General features: G+C 38.1%; 1 protein-coding gene across 1 annotated transcript in view; it reads right to left on the minus strand.

Annotated features, from left to right (window-relative positions):
* WDR49 (WD repeat domain 49) overlaps window positions 1-25,567 on the minus strand; it is a 149,285-nt gene that overhangs the window by 51,720 nt on the left and 71,998 nt on the right. The window contains 1 exon segment of the mRNA XM_068545639.1: window positions 858-1,022. Within this exon segment, the coding sequence (XP_068401740.1) occupies window positions 858-1,022 (165 nt within the window).

The raw sequence follows: 25,567 nt of genomic DNA on the forward strand, positions 1-25,567 counted from the left end.
TAATACGGAAGGTACATCTAATTAACAGCCTTCTGACCCCAGTTATGACAGAAATTTGAGAACCATTCAAAGCTTATTCAAGAAACTGCCTTCTGTTGCCTCAGACTGTCACAAGTCATCTCCCATCCAACACTGTCATCTCTCTTGAAGCTGAGAAGAACAGAGAAGATTCACTGGTAAGCATGATTTCAGACTGTAAGTATCTAGTTTTGCCTGAAATCTTGATCACCTTTGCAAAGTAAAATAGCACTTTCCTCCCAGAAGAAGTTACTAATAGTTACAAAATTTAAAAACTGGGAGGATAAAATAGTGTTAGTTTAGGGTGGATAATAAATAAGATTATGATTGTTCTTCCTACTTTCCTTCTTTACTGTCTTACTTACCTTTACATAAAAATGCAGATTACAAAATGGGTTGATTTCTAAATATTCATTTTCCAAAAAATTTGCATCTATGCAATTTTTAAAGTTTACTTACTTGCCCTGATTTCTCATTTTATATACCAAAAAGAAAGAAAGAAAAAAGAAAACTAGAGACATTAGCTGAAGCACATGAAAATTATTCAGGCTTCTTATTCCCCAATGTGGTCCTCTATGGCTTTCTGAAATAAGTAAGCCAAGTTGTGTTTTGATTCTAAATAATTTATTCAGAAAAATCATTTATTCATTTTTCCTCAGAGGTTTATTTTCCTAACAGCTTTGTTATTAGATGGTTTGGGTTATTTAGCTCTTCTTATCTTCTCATCTCTCTTCTTGAAAGACCAAAAATACCAACACAAATATAGCCAAAGCTGTGTCTCCTCGCACAATATTTTAGCCCCCTCATATCTGGATAGAAAAGCGTCACTGTGTTCGCACCTTTACAGTCCCATCTGTGCTGCCAGTCAAAAGCCGTGTCTCATTTGCATCAAGGGCCATTGTGCTGATTTCTGCGTTGCCATGGCAACCAGTAAACTGTTTGATTTTCTGCCCAGTGTCTATCATCCAGAAGGAAACAGTCGACCCCGCATCAGAACTCATTACCTACAAGAAAGTAACAGTGTAGAGAAATTAAATATAGTTCCAGAATCCAACATTTTTATTTAAATAAAATATCCAGCCTGTGCATTTCCACTAGTGAGATTCCCCCAACAGTGACAATTTTGTAATGTATTTGCTTTCTTTTTGTTAAGCTGATAACATTTCAATTTCTAGGCCAGAACTGAGGTAAGGAAGTCATGATTCTCTTTATCAGAGAAGATAGGAATCTTCTTTCCTTACCCACTGTTCAGCTTAGTGTCTAGGGGCCATCCTGAAATCGAATCCTACTGAAATCAACTTATAAATCTTTCACATTTAGATGAGAAACTTGATTTTATCAGTCATGATGTTCTGACACTATGTACTGTATGAGAAGAAACCTTTTATTATATATTAGCTTCCATTTAGCATTCAGAAAATAAAGCACTACTAGCCATTATGGGGAAAAGTTCATTTCAGCAAATTGCTAGAGTTACTGCTTCTAATGCCATTAGTCTCTTCCTTCCTTTTTTCCTCAAGGTACTGTGTATATTTTTACAACTAACACAATTTTTGATGGGTCACTAAAAACAAAGAACACAGGAAGGTTAAATATAAATCTGCATATACACTCCAAGAGGAAGGCAACCAAACAAATGCAAGAAGGGATAGGATTATATATAGTAGTTCCATAGTAAGAAATTTAATAGTGTCAAGTAGACTGCTAATTTCAGCTGTAGGTATTTAGGCATCCTTTAAGAGACTTATAGGTTAAAACTACCTTGCCCATATGACTTTGGGACCCAAAGGAATGAAAGAAAAAACAAAAAAACACTAAACATAAAAATGTGTAGACAGAAAGTTGCCTGAAGCAATATCTAGATTTTAAGAAAATTTAAAGTGCATCTTTATCCACTTAGGTATTGATTACCAATGTATAAATATAAATGTATTAAGAATATGTTAAATTAAAGTGTCACATTTTCATAATTAAATGGGTTAAAGTTTATCAAATGTATGTTTGGAAGGCCTGGATAACTGGCTGTCATACATGTATTCACTCATTCATTCACTCTACAGGCATTCACTGAACGTCCACTGGGTACCAGCTCCATGAGGGCAGAGGGGCTTCACTGATGCATCCCTGCTCTCAAGGGGTCTATAGTCTAGGCTTGTACACTAGAATCACTTTAAAAATCACAGTTGTGTACCAGACCAGAGACTCAGACTTGATTGGATCAGGCAGTGGAATTTGTAAAGAGTTCCGCAGGTTATTTAAGTATGCAACCGGGTCAGGTGCTACTGGGCTAGAGGGAGAAACAGACAAGAAGAAAATAAATGCCCAACAATCCTACTAGTTTAGAGGTATCACTCCTGGGTGATCTGGGGGCACAGAGAGTAAAACCCCAAATCCGTTCACTGGAGTGGGGAATGGGGATACAATGTGAGGGGGATCAATCAGGGATTGAAGATAGGAACGTGTATTTATTGAGTGCCAAGCCCTTTTCACTCACTACCTCATTTGATCTTTAAAGAAACTCTGTAAAATTATGTTATCACCTTCTCTCTACCAGTGATGAAATTGAGATTCTAATCAGTTAAGTACCATTCCCAAGCTTATATAACGAGGTTTGAATCCTGGGCCTTCTATGACAGACACATCATAAGGCCTTTCTCTATTTCAGCATCCTACCCCAGATAATTAAGAGTGATGAGAAGACAGAACTTGGAGGCTATTCCAAGCATGAGAAACAGTAAGAAACGTAATGGAGCCAGAGTACAGACGATGAGATAAATGGTGGAATATCAGGTGAAGAAGCAAACTGACGACAGATATTTGAAATCCCTAATGAGCAATGCCAGAGAATAATGGGTAGTGTGTATAAAGTTGGTTTTTTTTTTTTTTAAACTGGGAAAGGGTTCATGGCCTTCATTGGTTATCAGTGGCATGTATGACTCAAAATAAAATTAAGAACAATCTCTTTGTTCTTAAGAAGGAGGAGAGAGATATTGCATTTTTGTTGGTTGGTTTGTGAAGGTACTTCTGGCAGCAGTGTGGAAAACAAACAGGTTGTGAGAAGACCATTTAGAGGCTGCTGTATCAGTCCGGGTGGAGATGCTCACCTGAGACAGTAGTCCCAGAGGTAAAAAAGAAGAGGAGGGATTGAATGAAAGGGCCACAGTTTAGCAATCTTTATGCCTCAGCAAAGAACTGATCGTGAGCGTGGGAGCTCTCACAGACCTTTTTCCCCTGATATTACAACTCTTAATCAGACAATTTCTTAAATGATCTAAAACTATGTCTATGCTACACATTTTCTCTCTGTGAAATCAAAAGTAGCTTCAAAGTTTAATTACCGTTATTAAACTACAGTGCAATTTCTAGAACAAATCACCTGGATCTTCATAATAATGTGACCTAACACTTTAATTATCATTCCATGTAACTGTGTTTCTATTTCTTTTGGTTTGTGCAATATGCATGGTGGTTAAGCACTGGGTCTCAAGCCAGCATGCCTGAGTTTAAATGTCAGTGTCTGACCTTGGATTCATTACTTAATCTCTCTAAGCTTCAGTTTCCTCACCTATAAACCAGAGAGAATCATAGTCACTACCTTAAACCATTTTTAAGAGGTTTAAGTAAGCTAGTATTTGTAAAGCATTTAGCAGAGTTCATGGCATACAATAAATGTCATAAAAGTTAGCTAGTGTTACTATTCTATTTAAGCTTAATCATCTGACATTTTATTTGGACTCATATCCCTTTTCATATCCAAACCAATTTAAGAAAAACATTTAATGTCTTGTTTTCTTCCAACCACGAGAGTGAATGTAGACAGCTACATTTTAGAAACCAGCTTTTTAGATGTACGTTGAAATTTAAAATTATATCACACTTGGAATTTTCTCACATAACTATTTAAGAATTTGGATTGTATTCATTAAAGATAAAGCCATGAAAACATAATATTCCAAGCATGAGTGAAAATTTTGATAGTGGTCTTTGAAGAAAAGGTTAGAGGATTTTACGATTTCAAGTCAAAAAGCGTTTATTGAGCATCTATTATATGCTAGGCATTTCAGTACTAAAAGATGGGTATTCCCTGATAGAAACAAAAAAGGCAAAATAAAGTAAACAAGGTTCAAAGAAAGACTTGCTTACTTGTTTAAGACTGGCATCACGCACATTACAAAGCATTTCGTCATCACCCACCACTTTTATCTAACGTAGACACTCAATCAGGAATTAGTAACCTTTGCTTTTTGCTATTTTGCACTCTCCCTCCTCTGCCTTACCTGGCTGAACCCCAACATACTGTTCATTACCTTTCAGCACTTTACTCATTTCACAATTTCTAATGAAATCGGAATCAATAATGACAACAGTGTATAGCCAGTTAGATTTCATTTTATGGCAATCTACCTTAAGGCGCAGTCTTCAGGAAAACAATGTGTTGAAATACAAGGACTGACTATGTCACAAACACACACCTGGTATTAACCAGAATCTGCTCAAACTATGACAATATCAGAATACAAGAATAACAAGGCAGGTGAAAAGACGTTCAAAGTCAAGTGAGAGAAGAGGGCGTTTACCATCACTTGGCAGATGAAGTGGTTTGACTACAGGACCATGAGGACCATATTTTTAGCAAGCTGTTTTCATCAGCAATAAACTCCAGGAATAAGTATTGGCATCATATTTATATGCCACATTTTGATGATACCAAGTCCCTTTAAGTTTTCAGTTTCCTCCTGGCTGCTTCTTATCAGATGAGACCTTAACCTTTGAGGACAGGGCCTTGGCGTCTGCAGAGCAGAAATGGCACTGTCCTAATAACTACACTTCAGTGCAAATGGACCCTGTGAGCAAGTCGTTCTGATGGAGGCACACTCCACCTTATGTACCTGAGTTAATAACTGTTTAGGAATATATGGGTCTTTTTTGTCTCTCTTATCTGAAGCTGTCAAAGCCAATCAGACAATTCTAAGATATGTGAGGCTCTATCCACGTCCCCTAATTGTCTTTTTTTTTAAATAAATTTATTTATTTATTTTAATTTTTGGCTGCATTGGGTCTTCGTTGTTGCACGGGCTTTCTCTAGTTGCGGCGAGCAGGGGCTACTCTTCGTTGCGGTGCGCAGGCTTCCCATTGCAGTGGCCTCTCTCATTGTGGAGCACGGGCTCTAGGCGCGCAGTCTTCAGTAGGTGCGGCACACGGGCTCAGTAGTTGTGGCTCACGGGCTCTAGAGCACAGGCTCAGTAGTTGTGGCACACGAGCTTAGTTGCTCCGCGGCATGTCGGATCTTCCCGGACCAGGGATCGAACCCGTGTCCCCTGCATTGGCAGGCGGATTCTCAACCACTGCGCCACCAGGGAAGCCCCTAATTGTCTTTTTGCTATTCCAACAACAATAAGCACTTCTGTTCTCTTTTATATGCATCTCAAATTCTAGGTCTAAGCAAGAAAAACCAAAAATTGCAGCAGCAGATATTGCTGGCTACCAAGGGATCAGGACATTTGACTTAACTGCTGTTTATAATTTTATTTTTTTAAGTCAGTGCTGTTTGTGGTCCCATAATATAAAGCAGGTTGCCTCCTTTATTTCTATTTTGCATCAAATGTCTAGAAGTTACTTACCAGTAAGTAGTGAGGTGAGGAGAACGATAATATCTCAGAGTAATGGTACAGAAAAAGAATTCAAATATTTTAAGGCAGCCATTCTCTATTTATAAATCTTATTTGCCAGATATTACTTCTTTGTAGATTAATTTGTAATTGGATCTTTCAGACTCATTCCTTTAGTTTGTCGAACCCCTACAGTATGCAAGGCACAGGATCTAGGCACTGGGGATCCAAGAGTAAAAAATTCCTGCCCTTATATTTAGTGAGGGAAGAGGGGAGAGATGCAACTAAATGAGAAAAAAAGCATGCACACACACACACACACACACACACACACACACACACGATGTTTAGTGGTGATAAGCATTATAGAGAAAAATATAACCAAGAAGGAGGTAGAGATCACTGGGAGTGGGTTAAAAGCTGGGGGCTCTGGGAAGGTTTCCCTGAGGAATTATTTGAAGACAGACACAGAGGTGAGGGAGGGAGCCATGCAGATACCTGGGTGAAGAGAGTCCCAGGAAAAGGAAAGAGCAACGCAAAAGCCCTGAGACAGAGTGTCCTTGGCATGTTCAAGGACTAGAAAGGAGGCCAGCAAGGCTTAGGCAGTATGAATAACGGGAAGGACCACGGGCTGTGGCCGCTTGTGATCATTATACAGGTGCTCAAAACACTCCCCCAATCAGTAGGCACCCACAGGGATTACGGTATGAAGTCAGAAAAGTATCACTTCCCTTTTTTTGGGTAATTTTATTTAGCTTTTACTCCCGCTTTGTTCTATGTATCTTTATACACAATATTCTTTGTCTTTCATAGAAAATCTACACAGGAGGTATTATAATTCTTATTTTACATATAAGAAAACATTCCTTAGAGAAATTAAATTATTGCTCAATGGAAAGCATTAGGAACTCTGACTCTAAAACGTCACTACGTCCCTCCTTCTAAAAAATTGCTAAGAAAAACTACTTCAAAAAATAGTTGAGACTGCATTGGACTTGCAGGTCCTGGTGCTGCAAGCTTGGAAGTTGTCACTCCATCCTAACAGTGAGTAAAAACCAGGACAAACTGAAAGATCAACAACTCCTCTTAGATCAGTAAGAGAAGTGAGGTCACAGGGCAGATCACTGCCCTCCAAACTGGAGAGACCAACAGGCAGATCGAGAAAATCACAACCTACCAGAGCAGAAACTCATGAACTGAAAAATCCCCAGGAAACAGAGCCAAGAGAGGAAAATCTGAACTGTAATTTATGAATCACTGGAGGCTCAAAGTGGACAAGTCTGAGAGTTAAAAATTCTGGGAGCTGGTGATAGGGGAGCCTCCACAAGTTTATGAGTTTTATTTTGAGGTTATGGACCAGGTTCTCCCTATAAATATTAGAGAAAAATCCCCTCATGCTCTGGCAGGGTCAGAGGGAAGGGAACAGCTTCAAAATACGTCAGACAGCTCTGTTCTTCTTAACAAGGTCTGCCCTCGGGAGAAACTGTTTAACAGAGCCTAACCTGCTGGGGTTTCATCAGAGCCTAACTGACATGGGAAAAGAAAAGACCAAATTCTAGCTAGTTCTAGCTTTCTTGTGTCACCGAAGGGTGGAAGACAACTGAGAAGCGTAGGTGAAGTGCACAGTCCAGAGGCACAGGCTCACTAAAAGACTGCGACCTAATCACAGAACTACAGAATACTTACCCCCCCACCACCACCTGACCACCACATCTCGAAAGGCCTGTTTACATCAGTCCCTTTGGCCCAGCACAACATGTCCGACTGTCAAGAAAATTTACAAAACATACTAAAAGGCAAAATAAAATTTCTATTTGAAGAAATAGAGCAAGCATCAGACTCAGACATGGCAGAGACGTTAGAATGATCAGATCTGGAATTTAAAACAACTAATGTTAATAAGCTAAGGGGTCTAATGGGTAAAATAGACAGCTTGTAAGAACAGATGGGTTGGGTAACATAAGCAGAGAAATAGAAATCCTTAAGAAGAATCAAAAAGAAATGCTAGAGATCAAAAATATTGTAACAGAAATGAAGCATGCCTTTGATGGGCTTACTAGTAGACTGGATATGCCTGGGGAAAGCATCTCTGAGCTTGAGGATAAATCAGAAACCTCAGAAACTGAAAAGCAATGCGAGCAGAGACTGAAAAAAAATATACAGTATCCAAGAACTGTGGCACAACTAAACAAGGTGTAACATTCACATAATGAGAATACCAGAAGGAGAAGAAAGAAAGGAATAGAAGAAATACTTGAAACAATAATGACTGAGAACTTCCCCAAATTAGTGTTGGACATCAAACCACAGATTCAGGAAGCTCACATAACACCAGGAAGGATAAATGTAAAAAAACTACACCTAGGTATATCATATTCAAACTACAGAAAATCAAGGATAAAGAAAAGATCTTGAAAGAAGCCAGTGGAAAAAGATACCTACCTTACCTACAAAGGAACAAAGATAAGAATTACACCTGACTTCTCAGAAAACATGCAAGCAAGAAGGGATTGGAGTGAAATTAAAGTGCTGACAGCAAAAAGTCACCAACCTAGAATTCTGTATCCTGCAAAAATAACTAAAAATAAAGGAGAAATAAAGACATTCTCAGACAAAGAAAAATTGAGGGAATTTGCTGCCAGTAGACCTGACTTCAAAATAGACTAAAAGACGTTCTTCAGAGAAAAGAAAATTAATATAGGTCAGAAAATTGGGTCTACAAAAAGAAAGGAAGAATATTGAATAGGAATAAGTGAAGATTAAAAAAACTTTTATTTGTTTTATCCTTAATTGACCTAATAGGTAACAGTTTGCTCAAACCAATAATGGCAACAATGTATTAAATTATATATTTAATATGTATTATGTATATACATAATGTGTAATTATGTATATAATTAAATTATATATTTAAGGGAAATGAATGACAGCAATGATACAAGGGACAAGAGGGAGGAATTAGATTATTTTATTAGTATAAGGTACTAACACTACCTGTGAAACAATATAGTGTTATTTGAAAGTAGACTTGGATTAGTTATAAATGTATATTGAAAACTCCAGGGCAATCTAAAGAAAGTTTTAAAAATATATATATATGACTGATAATGCTAAGAAAGGGAAGGAAACAGAATCATTTAAAATACTCAATTAAAACCACAAGAGGCGGGGCTTCCCTGGTGGCGCAGTGGTTAAGAATCCACCTGCCAATGCAGGGAACATGGGTTCAAGCCCCGGTCCGGGAAGCTCCCACATGCCGCGGAGCAACTAAGCCTGTGTGCCACAACTACTGAGCCTGTGCGCCCGTGAACCACAACTACTGAGCCCACATGCCACAACTACTGAAGCCCACGCACCTAGAGCCCGTGCTCTGCAACAAGAGAAGCCACCGCAATGAGAAGCCTGTGCACCGCAACGAAGAGTAGCCCTGGCTCGCCGCAACTAGCAAAAGCCAGCACGCAGCAACAAAGACCCAATGCAGCCAAAAATAAATAAATAAATAAAGTAGCTTTCTAAAAAAAAACCACAAGAGGCAAAAAAAAATGTAAAAGACAAAAATAGGAGCAAAGAATAAGGGCAACCAACAGAAAACAGTAACAAATATGGTAGCTATTAATCCAACTGTATCAATAATCACTTAAAATGTCAAAGGTCAAAAGGTACAAATCAAGTCAAATTGTCAGAGCAGATCAAAAATAAGACCAACTATATATATGTAGTCTACAAAAACCCCACTTTAAATATAAAAGCACATATAGATTAAAAGCAAATGCATAAGGAATGGTATGCCATGCTAACATTAAATAAAAGAAAGCAGAAATGGCTATATTAATTTCAGACAAAGCAGACTTCAGAGCAGGGAAAGTTATTAGGAATAAAAAGGGCATTTCATAATGATAATGGTGAATTCTCCAAGAAAACATAACAATCCCTAACTGTGTATGTGTCTAAAAACTGTGTCAAACTACATGAAGCAAAACTTGTAGAATTGCAAGGAGAAATACATGAACCCACTATTATATTAGGAGACTTCAGCACCCCTCTATCAGAAATGGACAGAACCCTTCTAGGCAGAAAATCAGTAATGATATAGTTGAACTCAACAACACCATCAATCAACTGAATACAATTGACATCTATGGACTACTTCAGCCAACCACAGCAAAACACATTTTTCTCAAGCTCTCATGGAAAACTGACCAAGATAAACCACATTTGGAGTCATAAAACACTCCTTAACAAATTTAAAAGAATAGAAATCATACAATGTTTGATCTCAGACCACAATGAAATTAAACTAGAAATGTATAACAGAAAGGTAACCGGAAAATCCCCAAATACTTGAAGACTAAACAACACATTTCAAATAAAGCATGGGTCAAGGAAGAAACATCAAGAGAAATTTTAAAATATTTTTAACTAAATGAAAATGAAAATACACCTTATCAAAATTTATGAGATTTTCCTCTAAGCACCAGGCCAGAGAAAGCAGTGCTTAGAAGAAAATTTATGGCACTGAATGCATTAGGGGAAAAGAAAAAAAAAAAGATCTAAAATCAATCATCTAAAATTCTACTTACAAAATTTTCTGGGGGGAAAAAAGAGTTAATACAATTAAAAATAAGCAGAAAAAAGAAAAATTAGAATAGAAATCAGTGAAATTAAAAATCAAAAATCAATCAAATTAATGAAAACAAAAGCTGGTTCTTTGAAAAAATTTTAAAAATTAATAAGATTCTAGCCAGGCTAAATAAGAAAAAAAAGAGAGAAGACACAAATTGCTAATATAAGAAATCAAAGAGAGGACATCACCCAAGACCCCATACACATTAAAAGGATAATAGAGGAATGCTAAACAACTCTATGCCCACAAATTTGATAACCTAGATGAAATGGGCTAATATATTTGACATAATCTGCCCAACCTCACACAAGAAGAAATAGTCGTATTAAAAGAAATAAGACAGGAGAAGTCTGAACAGGCATATATATTTTAAAGAAATTAAATCAATAGTTAATAGTGTTCCAAAAGAGAAAGTACCAGGCCAGATGGGTTCATTGGTGAGTTTTACCAAATATTTAAGGAAGAAATTATGCCAATTCTCTACAATCTCATTCAGGGAATAGAAGCAGAGGAAATACTTCCTAACTCATTCTATGAGGCCAGCCTTACCCTAATACCAAAACCAGACAAAGACACTACATGTAAAGTATAGATCTCTACTCTCATGAACATAGAGGCAAAAAATTTCAAAAAATAATTTTTTAACGTTATACTGTTATATTTATTTGATCACATACCTGTTCATTTATTGATCCCCTCTATCCATCCATCAATCCCTGTTATTTTCTGATGTACTTCAAAGTATATTGAAGACATCAGTACAGGTCTCTATAAACATTTCAACAGGCATATCATTTATCCTTGTTTATAGTTCTTTCTTTTTTGCCTTTTTTTTGGAATTTTTGAATTTTATTTTATTTATATTTTTATGCAGCAGGTTCTTATTAGTCATCCATTTTAAACATATTAGTGTATATATGTCAATCGCAATCTCCCAATTCATCACACCACCTCCCCCCCGCTCCACTTCCCCCCTTGGAGTCCATACGTTTGTTCTCTACATCTGTGTCTCTATTTCTGCCCTGCAAACTGGTTCATCTGTACCATTTTTCTAGGTTCCACATATATGTGTTAATATACGATATTTGTTTCTCTCTTTCTGACTTCGCTCTGTATGACAGTCTCTAGATCCATCCATGTCTCTACAAATGACCCAATTTTGTTCCTTTTTATGGCTGAGTAATATTCCATTGTATATATGTGCCACATCTTTATCCATTCATCCGATGATGGACACTTAGGTTGCTTCCATGACCTGACTATTGTAAATAGTGCTGCAATGAACAATGGGATGCCTGTGTCTTTTTGAATTATGGTTTTCTCTGGGTATATGCCCAGTAGTGGGATTGCTGGGTCATATGGTAATTCTATTTTTAGTTTTTTAAGGAACCTCCATACTGTTCCCCATAGTGGCTGTATCAATTTACGTTCCCACCAACAGTGGAAGAGGGTTCCCTTTTCTCCACATCCTCTCCAGCATTTCTCATTTGTAGATTTTCTGATGATGCCCATTCTAACTGGTATGAGGTGATACCTCATTGTAGTTTTGATTTGCATTTCTCTAATAATTAGTGATGTTGAGCAGCTTTTCATGTGCCTCTTGGCCATCTGTATGTCCTCTTTGGAGAAATGTCTATTTAGGTCTTCTGCCCATTTTTTGATTGGGTTGTTTGCTTTTTTAATATTGAGCTGCATGAGCTGTTTATATATTTTGGAGATTAATCCTTTGCCCACTGATTCATTTGCAAATATTTTCTCCCATTCTGAGGGCTGTCTTTTCATCTTGTTTGTAGTTTCCTTTGTTTTGCAAAAGGTTTTAAGTTTCATTAGGTCCCATTTGTTTATTTTTGTTTTTATTTCCATTAGTCTAGGAGATGGATCAAAAAAGATCTTGCTGTGATTTATGTCAAAGAGTGCTCTTCCCATGTTTTCCTCTAAGAGATTTAGAGTGTCCAGACTTACATTTAGGTCTTTAATTGATCTTGAGTTTATTTTTGTGTATGGTGTTACGGAGTGTTCTAATTTCATTCTTTTACACGTAGCTGTCCAGTTTTCCCAGCATCACTAATTGAAGAGACTGTCTTTTCTCCACTGTATATCCTTGCCTCCTTTGTCATAGATTAGTTTACCATAGGTGCCTCGGTTTATCTCTGGGCTATCTATCCTGTTCCATTGATCTGTATTTCTGTTTTTGTGCCAGTACCATATTGTCTTGATTACTGTAGCTTTGTAGTATCATCAGAAGTCAGGGCGTCTGCTTCTTCCAGCTCCGGTTTTTTCCCTCAAGATTGCTTTGGCTATTCGGAGCCTTTTGTGTCTCCATACAAATTTTAAGATTTTTTTGTTCTACTTCTGTAAAAAATGCAATTGGTAATTTGATAGGGATTACATTGAATCTATAGATTGCTTTGGGTAGATAGTCATTTTCACAATATTGATTCTTCCAATCCAAGAACGTAGTATATCTCTCTATCTGTTTGTATCATCTTTAATTTCTTTCATCAGTGTCTTTTAGTTTTCTGCTTACAGGTCTTTTGTTTCCCTGGGTAGGTTTATTCCTAGGTATTTTATTCTTTTTGTTGCAATGGTCAATGGGAGTGCTTCCTTAATTTCTCTTTCAGATTTTTCATCATTAGTGTATAGGAATGCAAGAGATTTCTGTGCATTAATTTTGTATCCTGCAACTTTACCAAATTCACTGATTAGTTCCAGTAATTTTTTAGTGTCATCTTTAGGATTCTCTAAGTATAGTACCATGTCATCTGCAAACAGTGACAGTTTTCTTCTTCTTTTCCAATTTGTATTCCTTTTATTTCTTTTTCTCCTCTGATTGTCATGGCTAGGACTTCCAAAACTATGTTGAATGATAGTGGCAAGAGTGGACATCCTTGTCTCGTTCCTGATCTTAGAGGAAATGGTTTCAGATTTTCACCATTGAGAATGATGCTTGCTGTGGGTTTGTCATATATGGCCCTTATTATGTTGAGGTAGGTTCCCTCTATGCCCACTTTCTGGAGAGTTTTTATCCTAAATGGGTGTTGTATTTTGTCAAAAGCTTTTTCTGCACCTATTGAGATGATCATATGGTTTTTATTCTTCAGTATGTTAATATAGTGTATCACATTGATTTATTTGCATATATTGAAGAACCCTTGCATCCCTGGGATAAATCCCATTTGATCATGGTGTATGATCCTTTAATGTGTTGTCAGAGTCTGTTTGCTAGTATTTTGTTGAGGATTTTTGCATCTATGTTCATCAGTGATATTGGTCTGTCATTTTCTTTTTTTGTAGTACCTTTGTCTGGTTTTGGTATCAGGGAGATGGTGGCCTCGTGGAATGAGTTTAGGAGTGTTCCTTCCTCTGCAAATTTTTGGAATAGTTTGAGAAGGATGGGTGTTAGCTCTTCTCTAAATGTTTGATAGAATTCACCTGTGAAGCCATCTTGTTCTGGACTTCTGTTTGTTGGAAGATTTTTAATCACAGTTTCAATTTCACTACTTGTGATTTGTCTATTCATACTCTCTATTTCTTCCGGGTTCAGTCTTGGAAGGTCATACCTTTCTAAAAATTTGTCCATTTCTTCTTGGTTGTCCATTTTATTGGCTTAGAGTTGCTTGTAGTAGTCTCTTAGGAGGCTTCGTATTTCTGCGGTGTCTGTTGTAACTTCTCCTTTCTCATTTCTAATTTCCTTGATTTGAGTCCTCTCCCTCTTTTTCTTGATGAGTCTGGCTAACGGTTTATCAATTTTGTTTATCTTCTCAAAGAACCAGCTTTTAGTTTTATTGATCTTTGCTATTGCTTTCTTTGTTTCTATTTCATTTATTTCTGCTCTGATCTTTATGATTTCTTTCCTTCTACTAACTTTGGGTTTTGTTTGTTCTTCTTTCTCTAGTTCCTTTAGGTGTAAGGTTAGATTGTTTATGTGAGATTTTTCTTGTTTCTTGAGGTAGGCTTTTATAGCTATAAACTTCCCTCTTAGAACTGCTTTTGCTGCATCCCACAGGTTTTGGATCATTGTGTTTTCGTTGTCATTTGTCTCTAGATATTCTCTGATTTCCCCTTTGATTTCTTCAGTTATCTCTTGGTTATTTAGTAATGTATTGTTTAGCCTCCATGTGTTTGTGCTTTTTATGGTTTTTTTCCCTGTAATTGATTTCTAATCTCATAGCGTTGTGGTCAGAAAGGATACTTGATATGCTTTCAATTTTCTTAAATTTACTGAGGCTTGATTTGTGACCCAGGATGTGATCTATCCTGGAGAATGTTGCATGTGCACTTGAGAAGAAAGTGTAATCTGCTGTTTTAGATGGAATGTCCTATAAATATCAATTAAATCTGTCTGGTCTATTGTGTCATTTAAAGCCTGTGTTTCCTTATTAATTTTCTGTCTCAATATCTGTCCATTGGTGTAAGTGAGGTGTTAAAGTCTCCCACTATTATTGTGTTACTGTTGATTTCCTCTTTTATAGCTCTTAGCATTTGCCTTATGTATTGAGGGGCTCCTATGTTGGGTGCATATATATTTATAATTGTTATATGTTCTTCTTGGATTGATCCCTTGATCATTATGTTGTGTCCTTCCTTGTCTCTTGTAACATTCTTTATTTTAAAGTCTATTTTATCTGATATGAGTATTGCTACTCCAGCTTTCTTTTGATTTCCATTTGTATGGAATATCTTTTTCCATCCCCTCATTTTCAGTCTGTATGTGTCTCTAGGTCTTAAGTGGGTCTCTTGTAGACCCCCTATATATAGGTCTTCTTTTTGTATCCATTCAGCAAGCCTGTGTCTTTTGGTTGGAGCATTTAATCCATTCACATTTAAGGTAATTATCGATATGTATGTTCCTATGACCATTTTCTTAATTGTTTTGGGTTTGTTTTTGTAGGTCCTTTTCTTCTCTTGTGTTTCCCACTTAGAGAAGTTCCCTTAGCATTTGTTGTAGAGCTGGTTTGGTGGTGCTGAATTCTCTTAGCTTTTGCTTGTCTGTAAAGCTTTTGATTTCTCCACTGGATGTGAATGAGATCCTTGCCGGGTAGAGTATCCTTGGTTGTAGGTTCTTCCCTTTCATCATTTGAAATATATCATTGCCACTCCCTTCTGGCTTGTAGAGTTTCTGCTGAGAAATCAGCTGTTAACCTTATGGGAGTTCCCTTTTATGTTATTTGTTGTTTTTCCCTTGTTGCTTTTAACAATTTTTCTTTGTCTTTAATTTTTGTCAATTTGATTACTATGTGCCTCAGTGTGTTTCTCCTTGGGTTTATCCTGCCTGGGACTCTCTGTGCTTCCTGGAGTTGGGTGGCTATTTCACTTCCTATGTTAGGGAAGTTTTCGACTACAAACTCTTCAAATATTTTCTCAGGTCCTTTCTCTCTCTCTTCTCCTCTGGGACCCCTATAATGCAAATGTTGTTGCATTTAATGTTGTCCCAGAGGTCTCTTAGGCTGTCTTTATTTCTTTTCATTCTTTTTTCTTTATTCTGATCCATGGCAGTGAGTTCCACCATTCTGTCTTCCAGGTCACTTATCCATTCTCCTGCCTCAGTTATTCTGCTATTGACTCCTTCTAGTGTATTTTTCATTACAGTTATTGCATTGTTCACCTCTGTTTGTTTGTTCTTTAATTCTTCTAGGTGTTTGTTCTTTAATTCTTCTGGGTCTTTGTTAAAAATTTCTTGCATTTTCTCGATCTTTGCCTCTGTTCTTTTTCCGAGGTCTTTGATCATCTTCACTATCATTATCCTGAATTCTTTTTCTGGAAGGTTGCCTATCTCCACTTCATTTAGTTGTTTTTCTGGGGTTTTATGTTGTTCCTTCATCTGGTACATAGCCCTCTGCCTTTTCATTTTGTCTATGTTTCTGTGAATGTAGTTTTCGTTCCACAGGCTGCAGGATTGTAGTTCCTCTTGCTTCTGCTGTCTGCCTTCTGGTGGATGAAGCTATCTAGGAGGCTTGTGTAAGTTTCCTGATGGGAGGGACTGGTGGTGGGTAGAGCTGGGTGTTGCTTTGGTGGGCAGAGCTCAGTAAAACTTTTATCCACTTGTCTGCTGATGGGTGGGGCTGGGTTCCCTCCCAGTTGGTTGTTTGGCCTGAGGCGACCCAACACTGGAGCCTACACAGCTCTTTGGTGGGGCTAATGGTGGACTCTGGGAGGGCTCACACCAAGGAGTACTTCCCAGAATTTCTGCAGCCAGTGTCCTTGTCCTCATAGTGAGCCACAGCCACCCCCACCTCTGCAGGAGACCCTCCAACACTAGCAGGTAGGTCTGTTTCAGTCTCCTATGGGGTCACTGCTCCTTCCCCTGGGTCCCGATGCGCACACTACTTGTGTGCCCTCCAAGAGGTAGTCTCTGTTTTCCCCAGTCCTATTTAAGTCCTGCAATCAAATCCCACTAGGCTTCGAAGTCTGATTCTTTAGGAATTCCTCCTCCCGTTGCTGGACTCCCAGGTTGGGAAGCCTGACGTGAGGCTCAGAACCTTCACTCTAGTGGGTGGACTTCTGTGGTATAACTGTTCTCCAGTTTGTGAGTCACCCACCCAGCAGTTATGGGATTTGATTTTATTGTGATTGCACCCCTCCTACTGTCTTATTGTGGCTTCTCCTTTGTCTTTGGATGTGGGGTATCTTTTTCAGTGAGTTCCAGTGTCTTCCTGTTGATGATTGTTCAGCAGTTAGTTGTGACTCCAGTGCTCTCGCAAGACAGAGTGAGCGCACATCCTCCTACTCTGCCATCTTGAACCAATCTTCAAAAAAAATAATTTTAAATCAACTCCAACAATGCATAAGAAGAATTTGGTTGGTTCAACTTCTGAAAATTAATTAATGTAAACCAGGGGGCCCCAACCCCTGGGCCTGTAAGGAACCAGGCTGCACAGCAGGAGGTGAGCAGTGGGCAAGCAAGCAAAGCTTCATCTGCTACTCCCCACCGCTCCCCATTGCTCACATTACCGCCTCAACCATCCCCCACCCCCACCCTTGCCCCATCCGTGGAAAAACTGTCTTCCACGAAACCAGTCCCTGGTGCCAAAAAGGTTGGGTAATGCTGATGTAAACCATCATATCTATAGGCTTAAAAAGAAAAATCACATGATTATACCAACAGATGCAAAAAAAAAAACAAACCCATGACAAAATCCAACACCCACTTATGATTAAAAACTCTCAGTAAAATAAGAATAGAGGGGAACTTCCTTCACTTGACAAAAAATATCTACAAAAAACATGGAGCTACTATCATACTTAATAGTGAGAATCTTGACTCTTTCTTACTAAGGTCAGGTACAAGGCAAGGATGTTCCCTCTCATCACTCCTTTTCAACGTTATATGGAAACTCTGCCTAATGCAATAAGACAAGTAAAGGGGAAAAGGCATAAAGGTTGGGAACAAAGAAATAAAACTGTCTTTGCTAGCAGATGACATGATCCTCTATGTAGAAAATCTTAAAGAATTGACCAAAAAGATCTCCTGGAACTAAGAAGCGATTATTGCAGGATTACAGGATACAAAGTTAATATACAAAAGTCAATCATTTTCCTATACAGCAGCAATGAACAAGAGGAATTTGGAAATAATACCACAATACAATTTACATTAGCATCCACAAAGCTGAAATAATATAAATCTAATAAAATATGTAGAAGATCTATATGAGGTAATGTACAAAACTCTGCTGAATGAAATCAAAGACTAAATAAATAAGAGATATTCCATGTTCATGGTTAGGAAGACTTAATATTGTCTAGATCTCAGTTCTTTCCAAGTTAATCTATATGTTTCATGCAATTCAAATCAAAATCCCAATAAGTTACTTTGTGGATGGATATCAACAAACCGATTCTAAAGTTTATAGAGAAAGACCACATACTCAGATGTAGCGACACAATATTGCAGAAGAAGAACAAATCAGAGGATTGACACTACCTGACTTCACAACTTACTATAAAGCTGCAATAATCAAAACAGTATGATACTGGTAAAAGAATAGACAGCCAGATCAGTGGAACAAAATAGAGAGCACAAAATTAGACTACATAAATATAGTCAACTGATCTTTGACAAAAAAGCAAAGGCAATACAATGGAGAAAAGATAATCTTTTCAACAAATGGTCCTTGAACAACTGGACATCCACATATAAAAATATGAATTTGGGGGCTTCCCTGGTGGCGCAGTGGTTGAGAATCTGCCTGCCAATGCAGGGGACACGGGTTCGAGCCCTGGTCTGGGAAGATCCCACATGCCACGGAGCAACTAGGCCCGTGAGCCACAATTACTGAGCCTGCGCGTCGGGAGCCTGTGCCCCACAACAAGAGAGGCCGCGATAGTGAGAGGCCTGCGCACCGCGATGAAGAGTGGCCCCCACTTGCCGCAACTAGAGAAAGCCCTCGCACAGAAACGAAGACCCAACACAGCCAAAAATAAATAAATAAATAAATAAAATTTTTTTAAAACAATATGAATTTGGACACAGACTTTACACCTTTCACAAAAACTAACTTGAAATAGATCACAGACCTAAATATAAAACACAAAACTATAAAACTCCAAGAAGATAACATAGGAGAAAATTTAAATAACCCTGGGTTTGTTGATGACTTTTTAGATAAAACACCAAAGGTATAGTACATGAAAAAATAACTGAAAGCTAGACTTCATTAAATTTAAAATTTTCTGGTCTGCAAAAGACACTGTCAGGAGAATAAAAAGACAAGCCAAGATCGGGAGAAAATATTTTCAAAAGACATATTTGATGAATCACAGTTACCCAAAATACACAAAGAACACTTAAAATTCAACAATAAGAAAACAAACAACCCAATTTAAAAAATGGGCCAAAGACATTAACAGACACCTCACTAAGGAAGGTAAACAAATGGCAAGTAAGCATTTGAAAAGATGCTTCCCATCATATGTCATCAAGGAAATACAAAGTAAAACAAAAATGTGATACTACACATCTATTAGAGTGGACTAGATCTAGAACACTGACAACACCAAATGCTGACAAGGATGTGGAGCAATAGAAACTCTCATTCTTTGATGGTGGGAAAGTAAGATGGTACAGCCACTTTAGAAGGCAATTGACAATTTTTTTACAAAACTAAATATACTCTTACCATATAATCCAGCCACCATGCTCTTTGATGTTTACCCAAAGTGGTTGAAAACTCATGTCCACACGAAAGCCTGCACACAGATGTTTATAGTTGCTTTATTCATAATTGCCAGTACTTGGAAGCAACTAAGATGTCCTTCAGCAGGTGAATGGATAAATAATCTGCGGTACATCCATACAATGGAATCTTATTCAGTGTTCTAAAAAAATAAGCTATCAAGACATTAAGATACATAGAGGAAATGTAAATGCATACTACTGAGTAATAGAAGCCAATCTGAAAAGTCTACATACCGTATGATTCCAATTATATGACACTCTGAAAAAACTAAACTATGTAGACAGTAAAAAGATCAGTGGTTGCCAGGGGTTAAGGGAGGGTGGGATAAATAGGTGGAGCACAGAGGATTTTTATGATGCTATAATGATAGACATGTCATTATACATTTGTCTAAACTCTTACAATGTATAACACCAAGAGTGACCCCTTATATAAACTGTGATTACACTTGATGGTAAGGATGTGTCAATACAGTTTTATCAAGTGTAACAAACATACCACTCTACTGGGGAATGTGGATAAAGGAAGAGGTTATGCATGTGAGGGACAGGAGTATACAGGATATTTCTGTACCTTCTTCTTAATTTTGCTATGAACCTAAAAATGCTCTTTAAAAAAAATTCTTTTTTTTAAATAGTCTTAAAAAAATAGCTGAGACTGTGTTAATGAGAGAGGCTGAGGAAAGGGTCATCTTTTACCCTGCTGATGGATTTAATGCAGCTTTTATGCAGAAAATTTGACAACATCTGTCAAGGTTACTGTCATAAATACTCTCTGACCCACTAATTCCAGTTCTAGAAATTTATCCCACAGGTATTTCCTCACTAGTGCCAAAATTTGTGCATTCAAGGTAAAAAATTACTACATTATTTGTAACACAAAAATACTGGAATCCATCTAAACACCCATAAGAACTGATTAATAAAGTTTGGCACACCAATTTAATAGAATACCATGCAGCTGACAAAAAGAAAGAGGATACTCTGGATAAGGAGATAAATAAAATGATCTTTCGGCTGTATTGTTGGGTGGAAAATCAATGTACAGAGCAGTGTTTCTGTGCAAAGAGCATTTAAAATAATAAATAATCTTAAATATTAAGAATTATTATATACATCTATTTAAAAGTGAGTATACATATTTACTTGTATATGAATACAACAGCCCTTAAAGTGTTCTCATGGATCTCATGATCCTCCAGGAAAGGAAACTGGTAGGTAAAAACAGGGATAAGAGGAAATTTTCACTGTATACCCTTTGTCCATTTGAGTTTTATAACACTGAAATGTATTATTCCTTCCAAGTAATCACATTTAAATAAGTGTGTGTGTGTGTGTGTGTGTGTGTGTGTGTGTGTGTGTGTGTGTGTGTGTGTTGGTTTAACCTTAAGGCTAGGGTGTTTCCCACATCTCCATCAAGTGACCAGAGCTCACAGCCTCAGTATTGACATGCAACCAAGGACAGCCTTAAGCTGACCAGTGAAGAAAAGCCACGTTAACTGAAGGCTGGTCACTTGGAGCCCAGCAGTAAGCAGGCAAAGAGAAAGTTTTCACTAGTGTTCATCCAGTTCTGTTCAATTAGCAGCTCATTGATTTTGCCTTAAATACAAGCACTAAAGAGGTGCTTGTAAGGTGGGGATAAATTTCCCTCAAGCTTGTCCCCTTCCCTCTGCTCAGATATTACATTTCCCACAGGAACTACCAATTGAATTGGTTAGATTCTCAAATATCTCAATTCCCCCAAAATCGTATGCAGAAAGGAGGACAGGAGATGCACTGTCACTAAAAAATTATACCCCAGTCCCATTTTTAATGAATGATTGGCATCATGTTTCCTGTGAGAGTGTGAGAGTTGGTCCTCAAGAAAAAACACTACTCTGGATAAAGTAAAGGAGGTCTAATCTTCAAATTTTCAAAGCCAACATCCCATGCTGAATTACAGGAGCCCCGTCAGGGATCTCAGGAGTCCTGCTGGAGGCCGCCAGGCAGCCATTGTCTGACAGGTCTCTTTACGTACGCATGTGATTAATGTGTTTACTCTTAGAGATCAGGTAAAATGGGAAGATTCAGGAGGCCATTTTTGTATCAAATTGTCTCATACACATATGTTGTAACCTAGAAATTCATTCTCAAGATTTTACCTTACAGAGATAAAGTCATGAGTGTGAATATATTTATGCATAAAGACATGCATAATAGCAAAATGCTCATTAAGGCAAATGGATCAGTAAATTATGATACATACATACAATAAGACACTGTGCTGCCTTTTAAAAATGATGAAGTAGATCTACATTTAGGTACAAGGAAATAATTCCAATATGTTTTAGAATAAGAAAGTAGGTTACAGAACCATATTCAGGGGAAATAGTCTATGCACAGAGAGATATTTAGAAGATATTTAGATATTTTGATGATGTTTCAGCAATATTTAATTCTTTATCTGAACTTACTGCATTGTTTTAATTTCTTATAATAAGCAAGTAATGTTTTACAAAAAATAAATTATTTCAATGAGAAAAATAGTAAATATCATTGTCTGTCAAGATTTGATGATACCGATATATTTAGCCTGACGATAAGTATGTCTAGATGCAAAACACACCAAAACATTACCTATTTTACAAAAACACATAAACCCACATCATTAGGATGAGAGCCATGGTGATAAGTCAGAAATTTTGTCTATTCCAGTTTGTATGTTACCTACAAATACATTTTTAAAGTTCCCCAGCATTCATGGGTTTTTAAGAAAAGCTTTATTTAAGAATTCTATGCAAAGACAGTTCATTAGAACTACCTCCAGGATATTGAGTGACTTTGATTCTTTAAAAATTGTGCATTCCAGGGACTCCCTCAACCTGTCCCAACTTGTTCTGCCACTAGCTGTGAGGGCAAGCTTTGCTGGGTGAAATAAAGCATAAGGTTCCTCTTCAAAGGCCCTGTGTGGCTTAACATCACTTTCTTAGATTAGGATGTGAGGGTACCAAAAGGCAGGAAGATAAAGAAAAGTCACAGAAATATGCCATGTCACTTTCATATAGAAATATTTGTAGGTTCCCACTGATGACCAGATAGAATGAAATAATAGTAAAGTGTCAGCAACATGTTGAAATGACAACGGAAGGGAAGGTTTTCATTGGATTCAGATAAAAGGAAAGTCTTTCAAAAAGACACCAAACCAAATAACCAAAGAGCAAGCACCAGTGGACTGAAAAAGCATGGGTTCGTTTTGAACTTAGAATTAGAAATAGCAGTAAAAGGAATCGAACATCCATTGGTGCTCAGAAGAGTGTTGGGAGTTGTAGGAAAACACAGAAGTGGAAGACAAGGATTTTTCCCTTCCACCAAACATGGGAGGAGAGAAAGTGAGAATTTAGCTAAGTGTTTAACTGGAAAACAACTAGAAATGCAACCGACACGCAGAGAGGGGAGAGAGGTATGGCAGTAGATGCCCACGGAGACCTCGGATGTCGAGAGGACCAGAGATGAGCCCCGGAACTGAATGTTTACCAGCAGGAACTTCAATGGCAGAGAAGAGAAGGGGCAGAAAAGAACTCTTCCTCACCTCAAGGGACCAGAGACAAAGCCCAATTCAGGGGCCCCTCCACCTTTCTAACTCTTCCCAACATCTGCTTTCATATGACACATGGGTAAAATAAAGAGTAAGAAATATCAAGATGTTAATAAGAAAAAGAGGTGTCCTAAAGCATCACCCTTCAACCTGAGAGGTATGGGGGAGCGGGGGGAGACTTGCCAGGGCTGGCCGCCTGGGAGGAAAGAGGACAACTTCCAAGAGGCAGGACACAGTAAGGCAATGCTGCAGAGATTCCTGTTGTTACCATTATTACATCTATGCTCACACCACCCCCGCCCTGCCACACACACACTTTTGAAAGCCAATAAACTGAAGCTTAGACACGATAAATAGTCTGCCCAACATTTGAACTCACATTTCTCTAACTCAGCAGTTCTCAAAACTTTTGATCTCGGAATCCCTTTACACTACTAAAAATTATTGAAGAATCCAAATAGCTTCTATTTATGTGGGCAATAGAGACAGAGACAGAGGTAGAGATAAAGACAGAGACAGACAAAGAAACATATATATTTACCAAAGTAGAAATTCAAACTGAGAAATTGTTAAAACACAGGAATACAAAAGCACGCATTCCTTTAGCCATCAGAGCAACGATGTCTTCACTCATCATATAGCCTCTAGAAAACTCCACTGTACACTCATGAAACAAGAGAGGAAAAAGCAAACAGCAAGTTAATATTATAATGAAAAGAGCTGTGATCTTGAAGATCCTCTGAAAGGATCTGACTTCCCCAGGGATCTGAGATCACGCTGTGAAAACTGCTGTTCTAACCTCAAGTCTATATTTTTCCAAGACTAGACCTTGGTACGTTGAGTGAATGACCTTCACAATCTGGCTCTAAGCTCCCTTCACTGCCTCAAGTCCCACAGTTTTTGCTAAATATCCCCAAACTAGCCATACCAGAATAAACCCTCTCCCTGAAAAAATAATGTAGAGTCTGTGCTCAAGCTTCTTTGCAGGTGGCCATGTTGTACCTTCTGTCTGGAACTACTTCCTTCTCTCCTCTTAGGGGTTCCCACTCTAGATTTCAGGGCTCTGCTGAATGTCACCCACCCCAGCCCAAGCCAGATTTGATCACTTTCCAAGGATAGCACTTTGCTTTTACCCCTATTCATTTTACTCTACTCCATTGTTTCCTTGTGAGTTGGTCATGTGTCTGCTTCCTCTTCTTTCACCCCACAGGCCTGTAATGAGCACCTACCCGGCAATGAGCTCTTGGAAGACGCCCAGAACCTGCGTCTCCCTGAACTACGGGGGCGAAGAAACTATGTGGCACCTGAATCTTTGATCCCTCATTCCTGGCACCTGAGACTTATTCAAAACTGTTTTATTTGCTTTGTCTAATTATTCTGAAATGATAAATTATCACTGGCTGATGGGACTGTGGGCGATATTGTTTTCTTTGCACTTGACGGCAACATATTTTTACAATTATAAATGTTATACAACGTTAAAGTGTTTCTCTATAACTTAGCTGCTAATAGTCAGGAAACACTTAAGTATGACACACAGCTCTATGTGCTTTATATACATATTAATGCATTTAATTATTTATACTTTGAACAGCAGAAATAAGTAGAGGCATGAATATCCAACTCATTTGTACAGAGATTCTTTCTACATAATATTCCATATGTGCATAGTCTATTGTTGCCTATAACTTGCGTATCCTTGTGTTATCTTGGCTTTATCTTCATGTTCCAAATGGAAGATTCCAGACCTTCTTTGTGTCCCATTTCCTGAATTCCTCATGGAAGATTGCTCATTTTATGGTCAGGCAATAGCAAATCGTAACATCAACACACAAACCTAGCACTTTAACTTTGCAGATCTCAATTAGCAGAATGTTCTCCTGGAAACAAATACATCTCTCAGTGGCCACCAGGGAGTCGCATTAACTGGTTGTGTTCATAAAGTTCAGTAAAACATTTACGAGGGAATGTTTTCCCCGAAGATGGAAATCAAAATGGATCATTTTGTAAAGGATTTTTATCTCCTAGAATACCCAGAAAACAGAGTGTTTGAAGTAGTGACATGACACACTACTCATTACTAACAAAGGGCTCTCCTCCCCTTGCACCCAATCTGAACTACTCATTTCTGTGTGGATGCAGAAGCTTCTGCAGCAAAGAAAGAAAGAATGGGCTGGAGTTACTGTTTAATTGGCCGCAAGCTGGATACTGGCTGTCTGCTTGGCTCCTGCTGTGCTGTGACTGTCAGGCCTGAGGTGATCATGGTCACAGACTAAGCTCCATGGGTGCCCGCGCGCTCTGTGATATCCACAGGCTGGCCCTCCCTATCCTCTAAGAAGGCCTGTGGTCCTTGCGGCATCTCCACCCCAGAGGAGCCCGCTTCCTCATTGACATGCAGGGAGCGCTCCCATAAGCAAAAGCTGCAAAGCGTCATTACCGTGGTCGGGAGACAAACAACACTCGCACTGCATACCAAGTGGCACCACATTTAACTGAATCATTTTATTATGAATACATTCCGGGCTGCCACTGTGAGCCACTTGCCTAAACTATGCCAGCAAAAT

The sequence above is a fragment of the Eschrichtius robustus genome, chromosome 6 (genome assembly GCF_028021215.1).
Source record: "Eschrichtius robustus isolate mEscRob2 chromosome 6, mEscRob2.pri, whole genome shotgun sequence".
NCBI lineage: Eukaryota > Metazoa > Chordata > Mammalia > Artiodactyla > Eschrichtiidae > Eschrichtius > Eschrichtius robustus.